At 40.2% G+C, this 10,000-nt stretch overlaps 1 protein-coding gene across 1 annotated transcript in view; it reads right to left on the reverse strand.

The window, feature by feature from the left end:
• Positions 1–6,117: 6,117 nt before the first annotated feature.
• ubn2a (ubinuclein 2a) overlaps positions 6,118–10,000 on the reverse strand; it is an 18,095-nt gene continuing 14,212 nt past the window's right edge. Inside the window, 2 exon segments of the mRNA XM_053228820.1 lie at positions 6,118–8,449; positions 9,487–9,555. Coding sequence (XP_053084795.1) covers positions 8,409–8,449; positions 9,487–9,555 — 110 coding nt within the window. The 3' untranslated portion in view covers positions 6,118–8,408.

Raw genomic sequence — 10,000 nt, forward strand, 5'->3', positions numbered from 1 at the left:
AATATGGTGTAGCACAGTATAGTATGGTAAAGTATTTAAACATGTGTTTGCTGTAGTACTGTGCAAAAGTCTTAGGTGTTGTATTTTTTTAGTACAAACTTTGTTATAGATGTTTATTTTCTGGCTTCTACATTATTGATTCAGTACAAAAACATTTTAGATTCCAAACATTAGTTTTCCAGCACAAAATGAAACGTTACAGAAAAATGTTTGTATGTCAGTAAAGAAAGCAGCAGATTCCATAAGAGACACTTTTCAGATAAAAACATAATGAAGGCTGCTGGGTTTCGCTGCAGAAATAAGAAGCGAGTCGACAGTCAAAGTCTCCAGAAGAACTGTGGCTGCTTCTGCAAGATGCTCAGTAACACTTCCAGCTCATTTCCTTATAAAACTGCACACACTGCACCTCAGATACTGCTTTATTTATTTAAAGTGAAGGATCGTCACATTAAATACTGACTTTGTTTCATTTATTACTGTTTACTGCTCTTTATAGGATTTTTTTAATGTAGAAACATTTAATTTCATTATTTTTGAAGGCGTCTTTACTCTACAGCATTTCTTTACACGGGACTAAGACTTTATCTATAGATCGATATTGTATAGTATAGTAGGTAAAATAGTTAGAATATACTCTACTACAGTATTGTAGATGAAGTTGGTATAGTATAGTAGTATAGTGACCTGACAGATATCCCCCCCCCCCCCCCCCCCCCCCCAAAGCGCTCACTCTGAGAGCACCGTTCCTCCTAGTCCTCTACACTAGGACGGGGCCCTGAGCATTCTGGGTATCTGGAGTGAAATTCGTGGCATAAGCCGGGATCCAGCACTGTTCCTCCGGGCCATACAATTCCCAGTCAGTGTGGTACTCCAGTTTACCCTTCTGCAGTGAGAGCTGAGTATGGACCTGACCTGGCAGTTGGGTTGTCCTTCTATTTCCAGTGGTGCTGGTGGTGTGACGGTGGGAATGTTAGTGGCCAGAGGTCCCTGTACAACAATTTTTCAATTCAATTTATTTGTATAGCGTTTTTAACAGTGGACATTGTCACAAACAGCTTTACAGAAATAAATGGATTCACAAAAATATATTGTAAATATGTGAATTTATCTCTAATGAGCGAGCCAGAGGTGACGGTGGTGAGGAAAAACTCCCTGAGATGATATGAGGAAGAAACCTTGAGAGGAACCAGACTCAAAGGGAACCATCCTCATCTGGGTGTAACGGATAGTGCGATTATAAATCATTCCCTTCTATTATTGTGTACTATATGGACAAATAGTGCAATTGTGCAACCAATAAATTCATCACAGTATTTGCAAGAGGTCCGGCTGGTTAAAATCTATCCACTGTCCACTGATGGAGTCCTGAGTACGAAGCTGCTCATGGAAACTGCAGCCCCAAAGCCACTACAGCAATCGCAGTCCCAAGCCATCAACAGGCTTCAAACATGAAACATGGAAGGAAGGTGCGAGTCTGCAGTGGAGCTGTACGTCGGGTTTATATGTGACCTCAGTGACCTGTTTCAAGATCTTGCATGGGTCGATGTATCTTAGTTTCTTGCATCTTTGAGGGCTCCTGAGGTCCTTCATGGCTAACCAGACTTGAACTCCAGGTTGGTAGCGTGGGGTTTCACATCGATGACTCTCTGCGTGGTGTTTGTTGGTGAGCGCCGCTTGTTCTAGGTGCTGATGTGTGCTTTCCCCAAACCTGTTCGATCTGTTTGAACCACTGTTTGATCACCGGCCGGGGCTTCAGTGAGGTTAGTATTCCAGGGGAACAGGGAAGGCTGGTAACCGAGCGCACATTGGAAGGGTGTTGACCGTGTTGCTGAGAGCCTGAGAGAGTTCTGTGTGCGAGTTCTGTGTGCGAGTTCTGTGTGCGAGTTCTGGGCGTAAACCCGGCCCAGTGCAGGAACTGAGCCCATTACACAGCATTACACGGTACTCATACTGACCAGAGGTGGTGCTGAAGGCAGTGAGTAACTGTGAGGAGTTGAAATGACAACAATACAGTACAAAGGCTCAGATCTCAGCTCAGGAACATGATCGCTCAAAACTAAGTGCACCCCTGTGTTAGTCTTGTCCTCCCTAACGCACAGTGTGAGTTTGGTGATAATCAGAGAACATTGATTTTTTTTGCCCAAAAAACACAAAGGCTAACCCCTTACTGTTTTTTTGGGCGAAAAGTTTGATGTTCTCAGATCTTCACTAAATTCACACTGTGCATTACGGAGGTCGAGACTAACACAGGGGTGCACTTACTTTCATCCTGTCATGTGCCAGAGTTGTGATACAGTACAGTATATCATATTATAGTACAGTAAAATACAGTGTCCAATGTGTAGTATAATTATAGTATAGTTTGGTACATAAAATAATTATAGCGTAGTGTAGTGTAGTAAATAAAGTAATTACAGTGTAGTATAGTAGGGTTCAGTCGGTTGAACAGGTGCAGTCAATACAATTGGTATAATTTAGTATAGTGAAATATTGTACAGCATGTTATAGCACAGTGTAGTATAGTAAAGTATTTAAATATGTATGATATTGTTTATAAAAAATAGTTACAATATACTATACTACAATATTGTAGATAAAACTGGGTTTGTATAGTATAGTGTAGTACAGTGCAGAGGCTCAGATCTCCGCTCTGGTGAGCTGAGATTTGAAACTAAGTGCACCCCTGTGTTAGTCTCGACCTCCCTAACGCACAGTGTGAGTTTGGTGATATTTGGAGAACACTGATTTTTTGGCGGAAAAAACACAAAGGCTAACCCCTTACTGTTTTTTGGGTGAAAAATTTGACGTTCTCAGATCTTCACCAAATTCACACCGTGCGTTACGGAGGTCGAGGCTAACACACTCCAGAGCTGTGTAGCAACGCACAGCTCGAATTACATCAAGTCCGCTGATGACACGACCGTGGTGAGTCTCAATTCAGTTAAATAATATTTTTTATAGTGCTTTTAACAATGGACTTTGTCACAAAGGAGCAGGTCTCATCAGCAAAAGCGACGAGTCAGCATACAGAGAGGAGGTGCAGCGGCTAACGGACTGGTGCAAAGCCAACAACCTGTCTCTGAACGTGGACAAAACTAAAGAGATGGTTGTTGACTTCAGAAGAGCACAGAATGACCACTCTCTGCTGAACATCGACGGCTCCTCCGTGGAGATCGTCAAGAGCACCAAGTTTCTTGGCGTTCACCTGGCGGAGAACCTCCTCTGATCCCTCAACACCAGCTCGATAAAAAAGAAAGCCTAGCAGCATCTCTACTTCCTGCGAAGGCTGAGGAAAGAACATCTACCCCCATCCTCACCACGTTCTACAGAGGGACTATCAGGAGCATCCTGTGCAGCTACCTCACTGCCTGGTTTGGGAATTGCACCGTACGCAAACTATTCAATTCAATTCAATTTTATTTGTATAGCGCTTTTAACCTTGGACATTGTCACAAAGCAGCTTTACAAAAATAAATGGATTCACAAAAAAAATATATGTGAATAAATATGTGAATTTATCCCTAATTAGAAGCCAGAGGTGACGGTGGTGAGGAAAAACTCCCTGAGATGATATGAGGAAGAAACCTTGAGAGGAACCAGGCTCAAAGGGAACCATCCTCATCTGGGTGCAACGGATAGTGCGATTATAAATCATTCCCTTCTATTATTGTGTACTATATGGACAAATAGTGCAAATGTACAACCAGTAAATTCATCACAGTTTTTGCAAGAAGTCCAGTTGGTTAAAATCTATCCACTGTCCACTGATGGAGTCCTGAGTACGAAGCTGCTCGTGGCAACTGCAGCCCCAAAGCCACTACAGCAATCGCAGTCCCAAGCCATTACAGTACAGTACAGTACAGTACAGTACAGCTCCCCATATGAGATCCCCAAGCAGCACCATCTCCACAGCCCCCAGGTGGCTCCATCCCCAGCAATCCAAACAGTTCTTCAGGCCGTCCATATGGGGCCCCAGCAGCAGCGAGCAACTCAACTGATGAGAACTCCAACCAGAAGCAGGGCATCAGGATGGGTCAGGCAGCGAGGAGGAGCAGAAGGGAACTGTATTGTATACTACTGTATTGACCACCTGCACGCCTGCTGCTAACACTATATTTAACACATTAATGCACAGTGTCATAGTGCGTTATGTTTACACTTACAGCATTTAACTATTATATTGTTATCTCTTTTTCACACAGTCTGTTACATACAGCACTCTGTCCACTTTATCCACTTTATCCACTCTAGAACTGTGTACTAGTCAGCGCTGCACTGTCCATTACTCTGCCTATTGTCCTGTTCTAGGAATCTGGACTTGTCTTGCTCTGTTTAGTACATCGTAGCACAGTACAGTATAGTACAGTGTGTAGTATAGATATAGTATAGTGTACTATAACACAACACAGTCTGGTAGATAAATGCAGTATAGTGTAATATAGTACATGACGTAATTACAGTGTAGTGTAGTGGGGTTCAGTGGATTGAATAGGTGTATGTGAAAATATTGATATAATTTAGTTTAGTAAAATATTGTACAGCATGTTATAGTACAGTAAAGTACAGTAAAGTGTTTAAAATATGTTGCTGTAGTATATAAAATAGATATTGTATAGTGTAGTAGATAAAATAATTATAGTATACTATACTACAGTATTGCAGATAAAATTGGTTTTGTGTAGTATAGTGCAGTACAGATGCTCAGATCTCAGCTCAGGAACATGATCGCTCAAAACTAAGTGCACCCCTGTGTTAGTCTTGTCCTCCCTAACGCACAGTGTGAGTTTGGTGATAATCAGAGAACACTGATTTTTTTTGCCCAAAAAACACAAAGGCTAACCCCTTACTGTTTTTTGGGCGAAAAATTTGACGTTCTCAGATCTTCACTAAATTCACACTGTGCGTTACGGAGGTCGAGACTAACACAGGGATGCACTTACTTTCATCCTGACACACTCCAGAGCTGTGATACAATATATTATATCATAGCATAGTACATTACAATACAGCATACAGCGAGTACATGTAGTATAAATATAGTATAAATATAGTGTAGTCTAGCGGATAATTACAGTTCAATACATATAGTCAGTAAGATTGGTATAATTTAGTATACTACAATATTGTAGATAAAATTGGTTTTGTGTCGTACAGTAGAGTACAGTGGCTTGTGGGACAAAAAACCACAAACACTAAACACAAACATGCTAAACACTCTTACTGCCTTTTTTGGGCAAAAAATTTGACATTCTGAGAGCTTTAAATTTACAGTGTGCTACGGAGGCTAAAACTAACACAGGGGTGCACTTACTTTCATCCTGACACACTCCAGAGCTGTGATAGAGTATAGTGTAGTATAGTATAGTGTAGTGTAGTATAGTGTAGTATAGGGTAAAATAAACATAGTATAGCATAATATAGTAGATAAAATAACGTGTAGTATAGCAGGTTTCAGTAAAATATTGTATGTTATATTGTGTTATATAACAGTATATATATATATAAAACAGTATAGTATGGTAAAGTGTTTAAAATATGTTTGCTGTAGTATATAAACCAGATATTGTACAGTGTAGAAGCTAAAATAGTCGTTACAGCATGTTGTAGATAAAATTAGTGCAGTACAGAGGCTCAGATCTCAGCACAGGAACATGATCACTTGAAATAATTTCAATAAATAAAAGTTTTACATAAATCACACCAGACTCATGATGGCATTTTTTTTATTACGGAACCACAGACAAAAATAATCTACTTAAAAAAAAAAACCTTATAGCTGTAATTCCATATCGTCTTCTTTAGGAAAAACAAAATAACATTATAAAGTTTTAAAATTCTGTCCACATCTTATTCACGTACAGACAACACGGTTAGATCAGCTACGCTACAGAGGTTAGCACTGTTCAGTACCACACACACACACACACACACACACACACACACACACACACACACACACACACAGTGTAACTAATGCGATCATCTTTGGCCATCAATCAGTTCAGTTCAACTCTAAAACAAATTAAAAGTCTAAAATAACAGAAAAATAAACACAACAGGCTTGAGAGGAAGAGCTGATACTAAACAGAGGTATTTATTACACACACACACGCGCACACACACACACACACACACACACACACACACACACACACACACACACACACACACACACTAACAGTTGAGAAGCATGTGTTTGTTTATTTTTTTTGCATTTGAAGCATCCTGCATAGTTTATTAGTTTATAATCTCACGATCGAAGGCGTTTCAGTTTGCAGTCATGTGACGATAATCAGTATCTTTTAGGGTATAGGGGACATCATGCGCCCTATGTAGGGAGTATACAGACAGTAAAACCTTCCATGGTGCGCCCTTATTGGATATAGTACACTACATAGGGTGTAGGAAGAATTATTTTTTTATTTATCCCCTACATAGTGCACTTACATACACTTTTCATCATCTTAGACACTAGGTAGGGTGGAGAACGTTATTGATACCCTATGTAGTGAACGTAAACTAGTGTAGAGTACAAGTGGTATTAAATTTACACCCTATGTAGGGCACTACGTATACAGAGGTAGGTATATTCCATGTGCACTTCACATAGGGAACAAGCTGAGAAAGGATTTAGGGAGAATAACATTCCTGTAAGTTATTATAAACCCTACGTAGTGCACTTATGAGGGAGTGGGAAATATAGTGCACTACACAGGGCTGTTGATTTTCCTGTGTAGTGTAATGCAGTTTTTAGGGATTAGATGTAATCAAGTGCACTACAAATCACACCCTAGAGAGGCACACTACCTTCTAGGGTCCCTTCTTCTGGATGCAGAGCGTCAGCTAACAGCAACAGCGTGATTATTATCACCACGATTAGACTGTAGAGCTGATTATCGGCACACGCCTGATCGCAACGTGACTGAACTAAAAATCCTTCAGAAAAGAAACGTTCAAGTATGAGCTGACACACTCGCACACGCTCGCGCACACTCACACACGCTCGCACACGCTCGCGCACACTCACACACGCTCGCACACACACTCGCACACACTCGCGCTCTCTCTCTCTAAAAAATAAAAATAAAAACAACTTCAAGTTTCATAACAAGGTCCAGTGTGAGGCTACAGCACCGAAACATTGAGCAACTGAGGGATATTACGGTCTCACACACACACACACACACACACACACACACACACACACACACATATAATAATCGAGATGTTTATATTTCTATTTATAAACTTTAGTATTTAATCATGAATGAGCCTGAAATGTCACTGTGTGTTAAAGCTCATAAATAACTGAAGCATTTATTAAAAACTCTAAACAGCAAACACAACGTCGAGTCGCTTTAACGTTCTGCGGAATAAAGAGCGAGTGTAGAAATGTGAAACACACACACACACACACACACACACACACACACACACACACACACACACACACACAGCACCAGCAGCACAAACTTAAATACAAATATAAATTATGTCACTTCCTGCCACAGTGATTAAGGTCTTATGTAAACATACTGACAAAATCAGAAATGTCGACGACCCGCTCGCTCCTCCGCTCGGCTCTAAAACCCCCTTCAGACCCCACGCCGTGGTCACATGACCTGCGCAAACATATAAAAATAGTGTCGCTAAAAGTTAAAAAAAAAAAAAAAATCTAAAATGCAGGCTACTTTACTAAATGTACGTAATTATTCAGTTTATAGTAAATAAAGTTTGTGCACTTCAGCGCCCCCTGGTGGTGCCATAGATTTCAGCATCTAAGTTTTTATTTTTAATATATTTCAGCAAATTAATTATTCTAGGTTTAGGTCATCAGATTATTGTTATTATAAAGACGTGTTGCTACACGGAGCCGGCGCGGGAGTCAGGACGAGTGCAGTGTAGTGGAACAATTTAGCTACATTTCTGGGTTTGTACTCTTTTTTTTTTTTTTTTTTTGTCTTTTCATCAAATTCATTTGTAAACAATTCCTACTAACGAGCTAACACACAGGAAGTCACTCATATAACATCTCGGGTGTCGACGCTAACTCCTCCCAAACACCAGTAAAACAAGAACTCCACCCCTCTGCGGCAATATTTTACGTGAGTTCGTATTAACGTATGTGTTTTTTTTTTTGTTTGTTTGTTTTTTTGTGCCTGAAGGATCTGAAGGGGTTCGAAAGAGAAATCTTCTACTGGAGGATCGTGTCATTTCTATCGATTAGGTCCAGAAGCTTCGCACACAATGGAAGCAAAACCAACCACAGTTCCTCATGTCTACAGTCAGAATAATAATAATAATAATAATAATAATAATAATAATAATAATAATGTAGTAAGAGAATGTTGTATGTATTTAATAACAGCTCTGTGAAGGGGGTTTTGTGGTTACATTCACGTCTCGTCTCATTTCCTCTTCACGTCTCCTCCCTGACTTTGGTTCGATTCTGTAAAAGAGGAAGAAAATATTGAACTGTTGTATCCGTGTCAAGTTTCAGGAAAAACAAAATGCTTCATTAAGGATGAAATGATGAATGATGGTGCATTTGTAAACAGATCTGGAGTTTTATTTAAAGAGGAAGCAAAATGTAGGAAATTACAGCATTTGGGTTTTTTTCTGGAAAATGATCGAAATCGAAAAAAAGGCTAAAAGTTTCCACTTTCATCGGCTATAACTAGTGCAGTGTTTCAGCAGCTCAATGTAAACTAAAATGGACAATAAGTAAATGACTAATAGGACTAAATTTACGCATTTTCTTCAAAATAAATAACTAACACGAAATCCAAACTAACGGTTAGAATGAACACAGTTTCAGAATGTTCAGTAATGATTTATAAATTGAGAAATACAAGTGTGAGGAAGAGTTAAAGCGCTCAAACAAACGCTGTGACAAAAATGCTCCGAACCACACTGACAAACAAACGCGCTGACAAACAAACGCGCTGACAAACAAACGCGCTAACAGACACTCTGAAAAACACAAACAAATGTTCTAACAAACACTAACAAACGCTTTTACAGACGCTCTAACAAACACAAATGTTCTAACAAACGCTCTGATCAACTCTGACAAAAAAGCTCTGATAAACAAACGTTCTGACAAACAAACAAATGTTCTGACAAACACTAACAAATGCTTTGACAAAAACGCTCTGACAAACACAGTAATTATCTACTTGCTGTGTAACTGCTGCACATCACAAAGCCTCTTTTTCTTCCAAATGTTTTTAATCACACAGCAGATTCCTTTGGGCCGTAAAACCTTTCCAGGACAAACACACCAAATTCAGCTCGGCTTACACACGTGTGTGTGTGTGTTGTGTTTTGTGTGTGTGTGTGTGTGTTGTGTGTGTGGTAGAAATGCACAAAAAAAACAAAGCAGACATGAAAAGGCAAAACAAAAACCTCACACAGAGAGAGAGAGAGAGAGAGAGAGAGGAGGAAAGGTTGGAAGAAGATGAAGGGAGGAAGTGTGCACTTTACCTGAGAAAGCAAGCTGCAGGTGAGGAGGAAGAGCAGCCTGCACACCTGACTGCAAACTCTTAAACAGGTCTGACATGCAGAGAGACAAAAATAATAACAGCAGGAGAGACAGGAAGTGAGTAAAAACAAGACAGATCAGGACCACATCACCAGGAGGAGAGAGAAAGAGAAAGAACGGATACGATAAAGGAAAAAAGAGAAAAGGGGAGGAAAAATAACGGGTTGAAACAAGGCTGCGTCCTAAACGTCTCCCTGCTCCCTACACTCGATCCCTACGCAGATCAATGCTGTGTTTCTGTAGATAATAATTAAAATATTATTCTCAAACAGACAAGGCTGCGTCCTAAACGTCTCCCTGCTCCCTACACTGGACACTCAAAGAACATAAACTCAGTAAAGCAGCAGCGATGTTGCTGAGTAATGAATCGTTCAGCGCTGCAGTGCATTGTGGGATTCCACGAGTGCACTAGGTAGTGAACAGGGTGCGGTTCAGGACGCAGGACAGAGAGGGCGG

Source organism: Pangasianodon hypophthalmus, chromosome 2 (assembly GCF_027358585.1).
Source record: "Pangasianodon hypophthalmus isolate fPanHyp1 chromosome 2, fPanHyp1.pri, whole genome shotgun sequence".
NCBI lineage: Eukaryota > Metazoa > Chordata > Actinopteri > Siluriformes > Pangasiidae > Pangasianodon > Pangasianodon hypophthalmus.